General features: G+C 41.0%; 1 protein-coding gene across 1 annotated transcript in view; it reads right to left on the reverse strand.

Moving 5' to 3' along the window:
* The window catches only part of cntnap2a (contactin associated protein 2a), a gene marked incomplete at its 5' end in the record, with an annotated part of 317,844 nt that overhangs the window by 143,699 nt on the left and 155,816 nt on the right, over positions 1-18,329 (reverse strand). Inside the window, 4 exons of the mRNA XM_083936142.1 lie at positions 120-300; positions 1,335-1,489; positions 1,737-1,789; positions 11,593-11,740. Coding sequence (XP_083792268.1) covers positions 120-300; positions 1,335-1,489; positions 1,737-1,789; positions 11,593-11,740 — 537 coding nt within the window. The remainder of the gene's footprint in view (positions 1-119; positions 301-1,334; positions 1,490-1,736; positions 1,790-11,592; positions 11,741-18,329) is intronic.

Raw genomic sequence — 18,329 nt, forward strand, 5'->3', positions numbered from 1 at the left:
GTTTGGACATATATGAATGTTAGTAGACATTTGTGTTGCATTAATTCCTTTATCAATATTATCTCTCTTTGTTCATCACATTCCTGTTTCTATATTACTAAATATACTTTGCGTCTCACCTCATAGTCCAAATCGAGGTGGTCAAACTCTCCATTGGTCCTGAAATGCTGAGTGTGTCTGTCCAAGGTGAAGTTGACATTACGACGATAGCGTTCGATCACCACTGCGTGCCAGTGATTGTCATCCAAGAGGCTGCCGGTGGTCACAGAGGTATGACCCAGGATAGAGCCATACTGATTACTGCCTGTAATTAACATGTCATGATGACATAAGTAACAGAAACACATACATTAGATACTGAAAATGAAGCAGCATGTTTGAACAAGCGAAAAATGTATTAATATATGTCAGATAGCCAGCAATAATCTCACAAAAGAGAACCTGACTATACCTTGGGTTTCCTAAAAACATTTGTCACATACAGTATATTCATATAATTATTCACAACTATGGAATATTTCCACGTATATACAGTAGGTTGGTTACTGTTGGAGTTTTCTCAACCGAGAAGAATGCAGTGTGACTCTATGTATCTTTTTAAAACGTGGAGCTTATTTCACTGATTCTGCTCTTTGTATTTGTCTAGCAAATTAATCAATCCTCACACATGTTAGAACACGATTCATTTTGGTGTTGTTTCCTGCCAAGACATAACACCCGACATTTAAAACTGTTGTTCCACTGTGTATGAGAATGCACCAATGCAGCTGTTGCATCTGTGCTGCAGTAAGGCCTCCTTAAAGGTCACAGCAGTCCTCTCAGCATCACAGCTGACCAACAGTAAGTGATGCTCCACACACATATGGATTATTGTGGCTGTTGTTTACAGTGTTAAGGGTAAAAAGCTGTGCCTGGACCCTTTATGTTTGCTCCTAGATAATGCTGTTTTGACACTTGACAGACAGAGCATTTAGATTACAAACGTTTGGCATTATTGTCAAGCATATAATGATGGTATTATTTGTTGGACCTGTCAAATTGCAGTTACAACCAGTGTAGTGTAGCTGCATGCATTATACTGAGTACCAATAAGTCCAAGGATTAGAATTGCACTGGGTAGAGCTTGGTTTTACACATATTAGGACTGTTTGAGTACTATGACAGATATGCTTTTTTAAATATAGCTCCTTATAAATTTGAATATCATCAGAGGGTAAAACATGTCGATCGATTCATACCAAGACAGCTACATCCAAAACCTTGTGACAGGAGAGTCAGCATAAAGGAAAAACTTTGATTTGCGTTTCTTTGTCTAAATAAATGACATGGGTCACCCACCCAAGTTTATCTGCAGCAATAGCTTGGCCTTGTGAAGCTCCAGGGTGATGTAGTCTCCCTGTTGGCCCTCCCCATGGAGAATTACACCCTCGCTCTCTGACGTCTTGAATCTCAGCGCAATCACATCCTTAATGATCTTCATCTTCTTCATCTGCACAAATGTGAACAAACACAATGAATGCCACATGGTTGTTAAATACCACATGTGGTTAGAAGAAAAACTTTAGAACTTTACTACAAAATGTTACTTTCCCAGAATCTATATCAAATTATTTCCCATCATACTACATTGCTATTTGTTAATTTCTAGGATCTTACCCTTATGTACTTGAATAACCTTGACAGTATGACTTTCAATGGAAAGCTTTAGTCAAAATAATATCAAGTTAATCCAGTACCTTAAAACGATATGAGATTACACCTTGTCCATCAAAGTTGATCACGCCCGCCCCTGATAAAGACAGGAAGTTGACAGATAGAAAAGACATGCAGACAGAAATAATAAAGAAGGAAACACAACAAAGAGAGAAAGACGGTGACAGTTAGTGACAAGAGTAAAGTCTGACTGCAAATATGGAAAGGTCAAGAACCTCATTACAAATTGACAGACAATAATAAAACCTACACTCTTATATGAGTCAAGAAATCAGTATTAAATTACAAAGTCATTATAAAACAAAATTTTGCAAAATGTGTATTTTCAGCGAGACCTATATCAACAACACATCTACAATAGTAACAGTAATGCAAGAAAGCTTAGTCCGGTGAGCTAACACAACATGCTAATAATAGATGAACAGGCAAAAGGCCAGCAGAAATGTAATATCTACTGGCTGTACTTGCCATTTGAATGCATGGGAGGTTTGAGCGTTAAAAATGGCATCTTTATAAGTTACTATTGCTGCAATAGAGATGTTATTGTTTCAAATCATATTATGCCCAAAAGGCCTTTGTCACGAAAGACAGCACAGGTGTAAATGATAAAATCAGTTCCATTTTGCTGCTTATGTTTCAGGGTCCTGATATTGTGCACATTGGCTCACAATCACATTTTCATGAGTCACAGGGGTGGTTGAACATTGTTAATGTTCTTAGTAACACCTCAGTTAAAAAGTCAAAATATCTACTGTGAAAAAAACATGTAGCAAAGGTGAAAAATGTTTAATCTCATCTCATCTCATCTTCATCCGCTTATCCGGGTTCGGGTCGCGGGGGCAGCAGCTTTAGCAGGGGACCCCAAACTTCCCTTTCCCGGGCCACATTAACCAGCTCTAACTGGGGGATCCCGAGGCGTTCCCAGGCCAGTGTGGAGATATAATCTCTCCACCTAGTCCTGGGTCTTCCCCGAGGCCTCCTCCCAGCTGGACGTGCCTGGAACACCTCCCTAGGGAGGCGCCCAGGGGGCATCCTTACTAGATGCCCGAACCACCTCAACTGGCTCCTTTCAACGCTAAGGAGCAGCGGCTCTACTCCGAGTTCCTCACGGATGGCTGAACTTCTCACCCTATCTCTAAGGGAGACTCCAGCCACCCTCCTGAGAAAACCCATTTCGGCCGCTTGTACTCGCGACCTCGTTCTTTCGGTCATGACCCAACTTTCATGACCATAGGTGAGGGTAGGAACGAAGATTGACCGATAGATCGAGAGCTTTGCCTTCCGGCTCAGCTCTCTTTTCGTCACAACGGTGCGGTAGAGCGACTGCAACACCGCCCCCGCTGCTCCGATTCTCCGGCCAAACTCACGCTCCATCGTCCCCTCACTCGTGAACATGATCCCGAGGTACTTGAACTCCTTCACTTGGGGTAAGGACTCATTCCCTACCTGGAGGGTAAATGTTTAATATGATATAATAATGTTTAATATAACTGTATTGAATGAGGTGAATGACAATGCTAACTAATACTTAAAAGTTAAATATGGAGAATGAGAAGAACAGCACCATCTAGTGTCTCAAGATCGTAGTTGCAGCAACAAAAAACAACTCCAGCAGTCGGGTGCCAGGTTCGTTGCCGAGTGTGTCAAGTGATCAGCCTGCACCATGTCTAGTGATATTTCATACAGGGTAACGCATTTTGACTAATTGATTTTACAACAGTATTCAACGTTAGCCAGTCTTCAACAGGAAGTCTTTCTTTGAGTGGTGTGTAATCGATTAGCTAGTTAGCTCTCAACTCAAAATGATTCCTTGTTTCTGTAGTCTATCAACAGACAACCCTGGCAACCCGCAATGCTGGCTGCTGTTGGCTGGTACAATGTAAACAGAATGTCAAACCTGTCAAAATAATGTTAAATTATTAATTCAGACTAAATATACATATTTTTGAATATAGCTTTTAATAAAGATTCTACATACAACCTTTAACTAACACTAAGTATTTGTGAACCAATCAGACATGGTCATCGCAAAATGTATTAAAACTAGATGCCTTTAATACACCCACAAGGTGTCTTCACTTACTGTGGAATGAAACGAACACACCTGTACTGTATATTTGAGCGCTGGCCTGTCAACATTTTCACAAAACAACTATGCCTATAGTATCAATAAAGTTACAGTTGCAGTTAGATTTACATAAGTTAAATATATTTGATTAAGAAGCAGCAAAGCAGCAGGACATGTACAATTAAAATGAAGACCAAATTAATATTTTACTTGTGAAAAATTAAAGTTTACATCTCAAAAAAGAGACAGAGCAGAAAAGGGAGGGTGGAGAAAATTGAAGAGAAATAAGGTGCAATGCTTGAGGCCCTCTTCAATCTCCCTATAATCATCCCCCCCAACTGTTCGAGTGGTAAGTGGAGAGTGTGTGTGTGTGCGTGTGTGTGTGTGGTGTGGCTGGAGAAGGTAAAGAGTGTACACATGCAAGCACACACACACACACACACACACACACACACACACACACACACACACACACACACACACACACACACACACACACACACACACACACACACACACACACACACACACACACACACACACACACACTATAACTATGCCAATTTCCTTTTATAATAAACACCTGGAAAGGGAAAGTAGCTGAAATTACATGTTTCCATTGTACTAACTTCAGCGCTCCACGAATGATCCCATGTTGGCTCTCACTGGGTCAAAAACATTTTTCCATCTCTTTCGCTGCTTGACACTTCACTCTTGTTCTTGTACTAGTTCTTGCTCTTTTTCCACTTTCATTTTTAGCCATTACTCCCCTCTTTGCTCCCCTCTTGATTCTTTTGCTTCCCTCTTTAATATCCCCTCTTCCTTCCATCACGTCATTTGCTTTTTCCCTTTCTCTCTCCCTCCCCTGCCCCTCGCATCACCTTTTTATGTCACATTTAAGGAGCAAACAGTGGTGGTAGTTGACAGTTTTCAAATTGTTTTATGAGATATTGCAGATTTGAGTGTGCTGCTTAGAAAAGGGTTGCCAGCTCAGCTGAGAGCGTGGTGTCAGGTGGACTTCATGGAGGATGGAGGGCTTTTTCTCCACCCGCAGATGACAGGGATGCAGAGAATGAGAGAGAAAGAGGGAGATAGGTTGACCCACTGTGATGCACAGTAACAGGGTATGACTGCTGGTCCGTAGCCAGAGCAGATGGCATGCACACAAGATGGCTTGGGTTTTCAGACCCAGCCATTTTGGACCGTGACCCAGATGATTTTTTTCCACCAGAGATGTAAAACGACAGTACATGATTGCGATGGAGAGCGGGAGATGGTGTTTCGATACAGAAAACTGCAAGTGACAGCCTATACTATACTACTATAATATCTAAATAACTGAATATATAGTGGAAGTTATTATTTATCAGAGTCATATTACTACATGGCAGTTACTACATGTGGTGGAGAGCTACAAAGCTGTGTTATGGCTGTTCAGACTTCAGATCATCTTTATCATTTCATACCATGAAAATTAATTTAATCCAGCACTCCAGCCACCAATCCACAGCAAATACCAAACACAAAAGACAACAACATATTCAAAATAAAACATATTCGATCTCAGATAAAGCCATAAAGTCAATGAAATAGTTAACAGACTAAGACAGTAAACTTCTATCTAAATGAAAGTGCAGAAGTGCCAAAGTGAAAAAAGTTCTTGGCTGCATGTTATACAGGCTGATGGCTTGGGGATAAAATAGTTCTTGTTCATGTGTCTTATTATGTAGGAGTATTTTACCCCTGGTCAGGTTTTTGATGCAGAAGAATATGGAGTGAAGAGGATGGGTATTGTCTCGTAAGATTCGTTCCAGTTTTTTAAGGATGAGTTTGGTGTACAGGCTAGTGGCTGTTTCTTGGTCAACAAGTGATCTGCTAATGCCAAAAAATGTCACTTAATTGATATTATTTAAGTTACTAAACTTAAAAACTATTAATCTAATACATATTAAACTATTTATTCATAGTCATGCTCTGCTTCAAATGGCAGAATGGTATAATTACACAGGTTTCCTTTAAATCAGTCTATTTAATGTGTCGCTTTGGATAATTGCCTGCTTGTGCAATTTACAGCAAAACAAAAAGACATGCAATCAGCCAACATAAAGCAACACCACAGGGATGCCACCTGCATCATGTCAAGGCAAATTGAAGGTGCACTTAATTGGCGTGTAGTGGTATTAATATTAAATTGTATCCATGGCAACGTGTCATTAAGCAAGCAGCAAATTAGGTATCTTTGAGCACAAAAGCATGAGTTATCTTTACTCAACTCAAGGATCTGTGTGCTTTTCATTCAGTTGTTAGAAGGGCTGGGCGATACATATAGTCAAAATGATATGAAAATCATCAAAACGACATATACATATGTATTACATAGTATATATTTTGCTTCCCCCTGAACATATTTAGTGCTTTTTATTCATCAAGTAATTGAGTTTGGAAAAAATAGGCTTTTCCATGAGGGTCTTTCTTATAGACAATTTAACTACAAGAAAACAAGCTATATCATGATCTATATCCTTATCAAGATATGCTATGACTATCAGGACAGAAGAATCTGACCAGCCCCAGTTTGAAGATGTGTAGTTGCATTTTGTGGCTCTTGGTAAAACACAATAATCAAATGTCCGATGTTACTTTATGTCAGATTACATTTACACCAGATCTGGTATAAATGTAATCTGTCAATGATTTTATATTCTATAGACACAATTGTAAAAATAAATAAATACAGAGAATAGTAATCAATAGATACATCCATAATGAAAATAAATGTTGGTCTCAGCACTGTTCTGTCATCCTGTATGCATTTTCCGATACATTTCCCCTGAACCTGAAGGCTACAGTGTTGCTGTTTATGTGTTTGGCCTGCTCCAGAAATAGATGCTTACAATAAACACATCTACATAAGTACATTTCTTAGACTCAACAGATAATGATGGTGATACATCATCCTGACACCTGATTTAGAGTATTTTTGGCATAAATGGGCCACAGGCTGAAGTCAGATATGATATGCTTGCATTCATTTGAAATTCTACTTGCATGAGAGTGATATGTTTATATAGGAGATTACATTTGTACTCTGTTTCCATCTGATCTCCCTTTCTCTCACATACAAGCTGGACTTTGAGCATCAGCATGTCCATTCCAAAGCATGGTGGCTCACCAAGAGCCTCTAGCTCTGGCACAAACACATACACACACACACACAGCCTTTCGCGCACAGTCCTAGATGAGTCATAATATGGTATTGCATTTAATTATCCTACACATTCAAAACCCAGAATTATCATCTACAACAAACATATTTGGTAATTATGCAGAGAACATAATGTCTATATTTATCTGCCTCCTTCTCCTCCTACTAATTCTCTTTTGTGCTTTCTCTTTTCATCCTCTTTTTTTATTGTCTTTGCCCTACACTGAACTTAGGCGAAGTTTGGGAGTGGATGGTGGGTATGAACAGACAAATGTACGAGTTCTCATTTTCTGACTGAATGCGTGAAAAAGGAGCAGTGACAACATAATCATGAGACAGCACTATGGGCTTCAAAACACATCTGACCGACATCTCTGAAAGTTGATGCACCCGACCAGGGGGTGTGTACATTTACAGGTGTGTGCTTAGGTGTCTCTCTCTCTCTCTCTCTTGTCACTGATGTCTGAGTTGTTAGCATGTGTTCACCTGATTTTGTGTGTTCTGTGTATTTATTATGTGTTTCATCCAAGGCCTTAATGAGAAAATGTATGCCTGGGGTGTCTCCCCTTAAGTTATGTTACATTAAAGGCTTTGCTGTTATGTTTAGCATTACAAGGCCTACTCACTTATTGATCATTGTGAAACAATTAACAACAAAATAATATTGATGAAGGAGACCTATCTCTAATGAGTCTTATATCACAGTACTACACAGAAATACATGTTCCTTGATAAAAAGCATCCCAAAGTGCAGACTTCATGTGTTCAAAACAATATTTGGAACTTATATTTACTCATTATCCAATAGCACGTGATGATGTTCACCTTGAGATCAGGACATTGAGATCTGAACAAATCCCCAAACTGCTCATTTAAATGTAGATGTTAGACAATATATTAACAGGTAAACAGGGTCTAATACTTAGTCTGTCATGGTTTCTAAGAAAGAGCCTGTTCTCACTCTAGCGTATGCCTGCCCTGTCTTTAATGAACAGACAGTACAGTGGTTGACATTGATTGTACCGACCAACAGACGAGCAACGGCAACACCACTTGGACAAAACACACAAGTGCAGCACACCTAGAACTGGTAGTAATAATGTAAATTTGTTACATCCATTAATGATATCCATAACATCTGCTCATTATCTTTCGGAAAATGGTTTGGGGTTGCCTGTCGTACACTGAAATTTTAATGTATTAATATTTTCGAATGTCTGTGTGTGGCTGGGGTGGTGGTGGTGGTGGTGCTGGAGGTAGGAAAGTTAAAGTGAGAGTCAACATCTGAGAGTTAACCATAATCACAGTGTTCTCCTACTGGCCCACAAGCAGTTCCACTGGAGCAGATGTTGGCTAAGGTCATGTCAGCAATACTTGTTGTTGTGGCAGGGAAAGGGAAACTCATTATTTTTAATGGCTAGATTCTACTAAACCTCCGTCTAATTGTGCTGTTGTGTATGTTGGGGGCTTTTGGAGTGCCTTTTTCTGTTGTACTGCATCTCTTCGTCTGTGGTATACATTTGGTATGGCTTTCTGAAGGGGAAGTTTTGATGGGAGAGAAATTTAAGATTTATGTATTCTGCAAACAAATGGGCCCCTTTGAAAATCAAATTTTGACCTTGTTTTGTTCCATGACAGCAGGTATAATAAAACCTCTATTGTATCATCAATAATTGGACAGCAAAGGAAACAGTGACATAGATAGATTAAATTTTTAATGCACAAACCTCCTATGCATCCTGATGGCACTAACATCAGCAGACAGAACCATTTTAGAAACAATCATAAAACAATATTTAACCACTTGACTTGCACTGGCCCGCTGGTGGGCCCTGCTATCTTTTTGACCTTCGGAGGCTATAGCATGCTCAGTTTTAGAGATAGGGTGAACATATGAGTATCACTTGAAACTAGAAAATCTAAGAAATCCATTGGTACCAATCATGTACTCGTGGCTAAATAACTCTACAAAGTTCCCTTGTTCTTTGAAATTAAGATATCTGAATGAAAATGGGTTTTGTGATCACCCATGAGTCTCCCCTTTACAGACATGCCCACTTTATGGTGATCCCAGACAGTTTGGGTCAATAACCATGCAGTTTTTCTCATGCAATACAAATGTGTTGGTCAATTCTAAAATGGTTTAATGGTAAATTTCTGCATACTAGGGTCCCTATACACCTTTGGAATTACATATATTGGGTATTACTGGAAAGCTGAGAGTAATGTGGATTCAGAGCCTTTTTGGAAACCTGAGCTTACTGTATGAAACGATCAAGTGAACTCTAGGATAATCACAGGATCATGAAACGTTACAACCACAAACTAGAGGCTTTGGGAACTCCGAGGGTGGCTTTATGGTGTTTCTCAAGCTCTGAGTGTTTTAAAGTTGTAATCCGTGAGAATTGAGATATGTTCCCTAGCTGCTGCTTTGGTAGTAAGATTTACTTGCAGGCCCCGACTCTGGGACCTCAAAACTGTTTGACGTCATTAGATTGGCAACTCTGACCTTGTGATGCAGCATGGTGCCTTCACATCCTTTACACTGATAGGAGGTCCAAAGAGAGAAGAGAAATAACTTAATGTGGCATTTTGGAGGGATGTTTTGACATTCTTATGTGGTAAAAAAACAATGATAATAATAAATGCAACCAATAATTTGCTGCAGTAACTTATGCGGCATAAACAAAAATGTGAATGGCCTTCATACCTAAATCATAATGTGCTAAGCCCTCATACGCTTTCAGAATTTATCTTAATTAATAACAGATTAATGACTGGAAACCCTTGACACACAGGGCTGAGCTGCATCTGAAATTAATCTTCTGGTTGCCAGCTTTCAGATGATGTTCACCACTTCTATGTGACATCTTGTGTTGATCTGCTATCTCCCCCTGAACACCCACCTTCACTATTGTGTTATTGATTCTAACTTTCTTTCTCTAAAGTTGAGAAATATATTGTGTTGCATCTTACTTGAATACTATGTTGTATGCTATATTTGGAAAAGTGTAAGTATATTTTGCTCATAAATTATGAACATATCTGTGAAGGCCCTGTACTGATTTTGGAAATCGGTTAGGAATATCTTCTCTCCCTTCTTTATTGTCTCTCTCTTGAAAAACAAAGCATTTCTATGGCAAACCTGCAAGATATTTAAAGTTTAAGCGGCTTAAAATAAACGGTGCCTTTAAGATGTGACAGTCAATAACAAGGCAAATCAAATTCTGTTTTCAGTTTTTTATAGTACAATTGGAGCCGATCCCAGCTGACATAGGGCATGAGGCGGGGTACACCCTGGACAGGACGCCAGTCTATCACAGGACACATAGAGACAAACAGAGACAGACAACCATTCACACTCACATTCACACCTACGGGCAATTTAGAGTAATCAATTAACCTAACAAATAAATGTCTTTTGACTGTGGGAGGAAGCCGGAGGACGGATATTGGTGAATAAGGCCCAGGGAGAAGAACAGTAGATAATAAAAGGGTAGAAGCTATTCTGGTTAAAAAACAGCAACAAGTGATCTTTATCTAATCAGAAAATCAGTCACAAGTATTTGAAGTGAATGATTTCCCTGTCAAAGTTGTTTGTGAGTGCAGGAATATTTTTGTTGGAGGGGACAGGTGATAAATATAAACTTAAAGTGGGCTAGATTTCTGTGTCTTATTGTTCTGTGCATCTGTGCATACACGTGTGCATCGCTGTGTGTGTCCCACATCTTGTCACCCTTATCATTATTGACTTGCTTTTCTTTTAACATGGGAAGAAAATGAAACAAGGGAAATATAATCAAAGGGATGAGGACTGAATGGAATGCGATACATGCCCTTGTATTCACACACACACACACACACACACACACACACACACACACACACACACACACACACACACACACACACACACACACACACACACACACACACACACACACACACACACACACACACACACACACACACACACACACACACACACACACACACACACACACACACACACACACACACACACACACTCTCCCACATACATATCCACACACTGTGTAATCGCATCTCCGGAGTGAAAGATGTACGTGTGTCAGTTATAACAGTAATTTATGCAGAGCTCTAATTGAAAATTGTTATCAAAATCAATTTGGCAGCCTTTAATAGGATGAGAGCAAAGAGGCTGTTAGAGAGTCAGTTCCCTGGATGATACATTTGTTAGAAAGCGAGAGACGGTGTGTGTGCATTTGTATGTCTGTCAGTCTGTAATTGTTCTGCATATTCTTGCATCCTTGTGTGTGTGTGTGTGTGTGTGTTTGTGTGTGTCAGGTAGCTGGTTTGTGTTTGATTCCTAAACTGAGTTAGCTCATAATTAAGAAAAACCTGTTGTGACATGATTGGAGTTGACAAACCTTCATTAGGTTTTTACCCATGGGTCCATAATTGTAAACGGTATACTAGATGTTGGAAAAAGTATTAACACGTACAATATTACAAGTATTGGAGTGAATATATTCAGTTACCAGTTGAGTGTGTGTGTGTGTGTGTGTGTGTGTGTGTTTTTTGTGTATGTGTGTTTGTTTGTGTGTGTGTGTTTGCCACCACTCACAGTAGGAGCAGCCATAGACTTCTATGCGAAGACCAATTCGTCCCTCCTCACTCCAGTCCAAGGGGACGAGCCTCAGGAAACGAACCACTATTCCCTGCTGAAGCTCATGGCGAACTGAGCTCTCCGAGTTGGAGTTACCGGAGAAGGCCTGTGAATATAAACACACAAACAGACACACACACATGAAATTAAATACATCAAAGCCACAAGCCTGCAGTCTAAAAAGCAGCTCCGGGACTAGGAGAAAGATTATTTGTTCCATTCACCACATCCTGCCCTAAAGGTGCACACTCACAAAACATACAAAATAATTATGAGTCTACATATCTAATATGCTCGCCATAAGACAAACCAACTGCAGGGGGATTTGAAGAGGAAATTGCATATTGTATTCAACTGGAAGTGGTTATAAGAAGGTCCCTGATCACATCATCTCTTATTTAGGCTGATGTCTGGGTCCCAAAAGATTCACAGGAGTTTGTGACTGATGAGGTTTACAGTTCCCTGTCATATTAGCACCGCATTCTACGCATTTTGTTAGTGGAGCCTCTGAAATCCCAACCTTAAGAAAAAGAACGTACTGTATCACCTACAAACAAAACAAAACTGTTGATTTTTTTTACTTGACTATGACAATACAAACATAAAATAAAGTGTACAAGACAGAAGTGTAGACTTACGACAAGTTTTTTTTGTTGCTTTTGTGTAAAAATCACATCAAAACACTTGCACACTCCTTACATGCACTCACACTGTCCATCCATACTGTGCCCCGTGCTTAAGGGTCTGCTCACACTGTCCTCCCGGACCACGACCCGGACTTTAGGGTACTTGTCCCCCCTCCCTCTCCCCCCCGCGCCCCAGCCCCGTTTGTACTCACACTACCTGGGCCTCGGCCAATGCTTTTTGCTGTCCATACGCCATCAAGCCGTAACACGTCACACGCATTGATCGCTTGTGTGTGGCTTTGTTTACAAATCTTTCCATAGACCTCAGAGTTTTTGTGCGTCTTGTCGACTGTTTTTGAATATTTTCATCCGACCAAATCTGCAGTAAACACTCCACCTCCGCATCACACCAACGTGAACCTTTCACCGCCATTGTTGTTGTTGTTAAATGTCCGCGCATGGTCCGTCCTTCTATTTACATGTCCGAACAGGCGGACATAACGCTACTGCCGTAGGGCTCGTGCTCGTGCTCGTACACGTGCGCACGCCCGTGGACGGTCCGCTGGCCGCAGTTGAGCGCGGAGCGGGTGCACTCACATGGCTTAAAGGTACTAGGCTTTAGCTGAAAAACCGGTTTTGGCCGCGGCCAAAAGGACAGTGTGATCACGCCCTAAGGGTACTTGTCCCCCCCTCCCTCCCCCCCTCGCGGGCCAGGCCCGTATAGACTCACACTGCCTGGGCCTCGGCGGAATGCTTCTTGCCTGCCTATACGTCATCACGCCGTAACACGTCACACGCATTGATTGACGTCATCGTGATGCGTCGCTTTGTTTACAAATCTTTCCATAGACCTCAGAGTTTTTGTGCGTCTTGTCGACTGTTTTTGAATATTTTCATCCGACCAAATCTGCAGTAAATACTCCACCTCTGCATCACACCAACGTGAACCTTTCGCCACCATTGTTTTAAATGTCCGCACATGGTCCATCCTTCTTTTTTTTATGTCCGAACAGGCGCATATAAAATGACATCAGAACCGCCGTAGGCCTCGTGCTCGTGCTTGTACATGTGCAAACGTATTTTACAAAAGCCCACCTCTCCCAAACGGGCCGTGGATGGCAAGCGTACCGCGCCTAGACACGGTATGGTTGCACTCACACAGGTCAAACGAACTAGACCTTAGCCGCGAAACGTGCTTGGGCACAGTACGGATGGACAGTGTGAGTGCGCCCTTAAAGAACAACATTTGACTTTAAGAATCCCTGCTGTGTCGGGAACAACAGCATGGCAGCAATCAATGAAGAGAGTCCATGCTCAGCTGACAACAAAAAGGCTGCAATAATACAGTGGTATGGATATGAGAACACCATGCAGGCTATATTTGGCAAGTACTCGGGCAAGTACTGGGGCTTTTATTAGTGGGGCATATGATCAATCGCCATTGTTTTAACTCACTCTATGAAAGACAGTAACTTTAACAATTAACTAAATGAAAATCTTACGGATTGTACCTTTAACTTGTTAAGTATTATCACTACAACTAAATCTTGTTAGAGTGGTAGCTGAATGTATAAATATAGTATGTGTCAGTGGCGATAGCCCTAAGACTGCAAGGGAAGCTCAGCTTCCCCTAAAATGTCACCACAAAAAAAAAAAAAATGTGGTGAGCTATGTACTGCTGTGACTAAATACGCGTTAGAAAGCCTTAATCTTTTGTTCAGAAGCAGCTACTTATCAAAGGTAACCGGCGCAACTTCCTTCACATTCATCTCTGCAGCGCCACAGCGCTTTACGCAGTCGGACGCTCAGCTTCTACTGACTTTAATGGGGAAGCGTAGAGCGGGTTGTTCCAATGCAGCGACACTAGACGTTAATTGGATAAATGCTGGGCTTTGTCCCGCCCATCGGACGCTCAGCGTCCCTGGGGGTCTTTGGGGCAGTGGGCTGGCCCGGACGCTCGGCTTCTGCATGATGATTGGATGAGCTGTCTGAGGAGGAATCCTTTGTTGTTTGACAGCTAAATGAGCAAATTGGAGAAAAATCAAGCGGCGTATTTTCCAAATTTTTCATGTCGTTGTTCTGAACTGATCCAGAGACTTTACCGATCCCCAGCGAATTTGTCTTTGTTAAAAACAACTAGCGTCATGTTTGGCGACTCTGTGGCAGTGACGAGCAGTGGCAGCTGCGGAGCTTTTCCCCCTGTCACGATCACTCACACTCACAGGCGGTCACATTTCACAGTAGCCTGGCGCAGTAGCTCCAGCTGGGCCAAGGCCGTTTAAGCAGCCTAGCTCTGCTGGCCATTGAGAGGACACTGGTCAAGTCCCTGAAAAAGACGCCAAGTTGGTACGACAAGGTCTCAGATCGTTTTCTTGAAAAGGAACAAAGGGTAGAATTTACATAGAAATAAACAAACAAACAAACACATTTATGATGTAGACTGTAAAAATTAGCTTATGTGTGCATTTTTGGTAGAAACGGGTGAAAAAACAGAGAAAAAACATAAATCTAGAGCATGCGAGAGAAAATTCACTATTAAGCATATCCCCGCTCTAACCCTTCTCATTTTCTTTCTTCTTTCCTCCTTTCCTCTGCTCCTCACGCTCAGTGTCTCTTCCTTCACTTGACCTGGTACATGATGGGGAGAACCTCTAACCACCCACTAATCCACCTCACCACAGTCCCTGGACTATTTTCACTTATGTGCTCTCTCATCCTCTCTGAAACAAACATACACACCACCACAATGTCCCCCATGCTTTTCTCCTACACTCACACAGTGGCACCAAACAGTTAGCATGGACCATCTGGGAGAAGCATCATTAAAAGCCTAGCAGGTAACAAGAGAGCAAGACTCTAGACAGCCATGTGTTATTCTAGATAAGACATGAAGCGGGCAGGGCAGTGGATGAGTGTGTGGGGGGAAAAAGCTTTGCTTAGACAGTCTGCTTTGAGCTGACTCCTCAGTGACCAACGTTTGTACCCCTGAAGATATGCTATCTGCAAAGGAGGTGATGGTCAAGAGTTCACACTAAGCTCAGAGCCACTAAACTACTACTGTGCAGTACTGTGGCCAAGGAGTGGACATGGGGTGAACAGTTCTGCTATACCTTCTGTGCATTTCCTTCACTTTCATTTTTAATCTCTATTTATCCAGGAAGGTCAACAAACGCATACTATTTTATTAGCACCCTGATTCAAAGTCACACAGCTCCCCATGACTCATCTGGAAGCCATTTAGTATACTTTAACTGCAACTTGTAGACTCTGCCTAGTGCATAGGTCTTGAAGAGCTGGGTAAAGTGACTTACTCAAGGGGAGATATGCTCCTTACTCACACACTCACAGTACTGTATGTATTGTATTCCAACAGTCATGGAAAATACATTTCTAGTTAATAGAGGGTTCCTGTCACATTCAGAGAATGGAAACAATTTGTTTTGTTGTGCTTTTTACTAGTAGTTCCAAATGCTTCGAATCATCAACTTCATAAAGAGCATATGGGACAGCTTGGTTATGTGAGAATTTGGACTTTTCATTGAAAGTCAGAAAACTAATGAATGCCTTTCCTCTCTGCATTTTGCATATTTCGTCCAATGTTGAGGTTAGCTTTCCAAAGTTCATGTATCTATGAGAAATCTTCTTAATCCTCCTTCATATCTTGCACTCCCTATTGAATATTTGTCCTTCACTATTCTGCTTGCAAAATGCCTGTGGTCCTGACTCAGGAGTGGAAACACAAAAGGCACAAGTGTATCAATTTGCATGCACACATGGAGCACATATACACACATACACATGACCGCCATTTAAAAACTTTATGCAGGGTTAAAACCTAATATCACTCGTAAGCTCGTTTCATAGTTGGAAATAAAATAATTATTAAAAATAAATCTAAATACTGAGGGTTTGGCTGACTGCGTGCATAAGACTTTACTTCTTTTTTTGTCAGACACTTTCCTCTCCATGCCTGTCAAGGTATAAGAGATAGAAACGGAGAGAGAACAAAACCATTTTTCAGCTCCACCCAAAAGCTCCATCCCTATTTTCCAGCTTCCTTCGTTTATTTCTCTTTTGTGTTCATCCCGCTATTTGGCACTTATCTGTGCTTGGCTGAATGAACAGCTCAATTCGAAGGCATTACTATGCAGAGCGGAGGGCAAGAGGTAGGGTAGGGAAGAGTGGAGGAGGGGGAGGAGAAGGAAGGGGAAGATGAGGAAAAAGTTGTGGATGCTGAACGCCTAACAAAAGTCTGCTTAGTCAACCATTTAATTCCCTCTCCTCTAAAGTCAAATCATTAACCAGCAAACCAACGCGTAATTGGGAATTTGTGTGTGCGAGTGTGTCACTTCATATAGTGTGTATGTGTGACCGTTTATGTCAGTGAAAGTGTGTGTAAGTGTTAGGAAACTTAAGAGCTTAGACATTGACGTTTTGTTTAATCAAGAACTGAGGTAATTTACGGCAACAAAGGCCATAAAGTGCCTGAGGCAACTTTGAGTTTTTTACTCAATGTATGTCTGTGTGTGTGCCCAAATGCTTTCATGGGTTTGTGTGTTTTTCTCCACGAGTCAAAGCCTAAATTTTATGTTTAATTATGCTGAGTCCATCAAACTATTGCAGTATTCCATGAAAAAAGAAGAAAAAAAGAAACCATAAGTGGTGCACTTGGTCAGTCTTCATGTCAAGGACCCCTAAATTGATACACATTGCGTCATGGACCCCCATTTGATAGGATTTCGCTTCAGGGACCTCAATCTGAAATGATGTTGGTTGGTAGTGTTGTGGGAATTTTGGATATTTGTAATTCATAATCATAGTTTTGTCAGGTCAGACAGAGTTCAGTGTCTCCTCTGTCTCACATTCTTAATGGATGATGCAAATAACTAACTCATGATGATATATTGGCATATTTGTGCATCTGCACCCTGTGTTAGAGACCTTGTGATGAGAGAGGTTCAGAATGTTCAGAATTGTAATGTCTAAGGCATGTTTTTGTTTGGTCTAAAGATGTCACCCAACTAAGGCTATTCGCGTCCTGTCCCTCTCCCTAAAAGACTGTGCGAGATTCGGCACATCGTCATTCCTACCAGACTCTAACTTTGTGAGGATGTAGGGATGAACTAATTTTTGTCTGCAGAGGAAAATGCTTTGGCAAAATAAACCACGGAGAAAAAGCTGATCCTGTTTGTTGATCTTTATTGAAGAATCTATTTCCACAACAGTAGATATGATTAAAACTAGAATGCTATTGTTGTCAGACACAGCTGAATAGATAACTCTCAAGGAAGTGAAACCTGTGATCAGAAGAGTCACTCTTATGACCTTTGCTCAAACTCACTTCTTAAGCCTAGGATAGGCAGTTTATTGTTGGAGATGTTGTACAAAAAAAAAAATCCATAATAATCTTTTATCATGTTGAAATTCTGGTGTTCTGAGAGAAAACCATACTTCTGCCCCTTCTCTTTTCTCTCTTTTCAGGCTTTAGAAGATGTAGTCTGCCTGGAGACTTTGGTCAATCACAGCTAATTTCAGAGACCTATTAGCTCAGGACAAAGAAGCGAGAGGGAGAGCTGCAGGAAGAGGTTGCACTCTACTCCAAATTATGGCTTTTTTTTTTTTTTTTGCTTTTTACCTAGTACAGCTTTAAATAATGACCTGGCTGAGAATCCCTGCACCCGGGAATCCTTTGTAGATTCAAACTGAAAAATATTTACCCTAATTTTTTTCTGACTTGTCGAAGGATATTAAAAACTGAACATGCTGTGTTTTAAAAGTTTAAATATGCAAAGTTAGTACAGACAACCTTGGGTGAGAATCAAAACAGTGCAGAGCTGTTATGTGATTTTAAGGGATCCATGAGATCAGTGGAGGGAAAAGCAACCAAACTTGGAAAACAAAAATAATGAGGGAAGCTGAGAGCCAGCGAGTGTCCTTGTTGGGCTTTTGGAACACCAGGGCTGCTGTCATTCAGAAACAACAAGCCAATCACTTTCCTACAGCTGGTCAACAAATCCCCCTGTGGTCTGCTCTGTCTCACACACATGCACACGCAAACACACATCACTT

The sequence above is a fragment of the Echiichthys vipera genome (genome assembly GCF_963691815.1).
Source record: "Echiichthys vipera genome assembly, chromosome: 21".
Lineage (NCBI taxonomy): Eukaryota > Metazoa > Chordata > Actinopteri > Perciformes > Trachinidae > Echiichthys > Echiichthys vipera.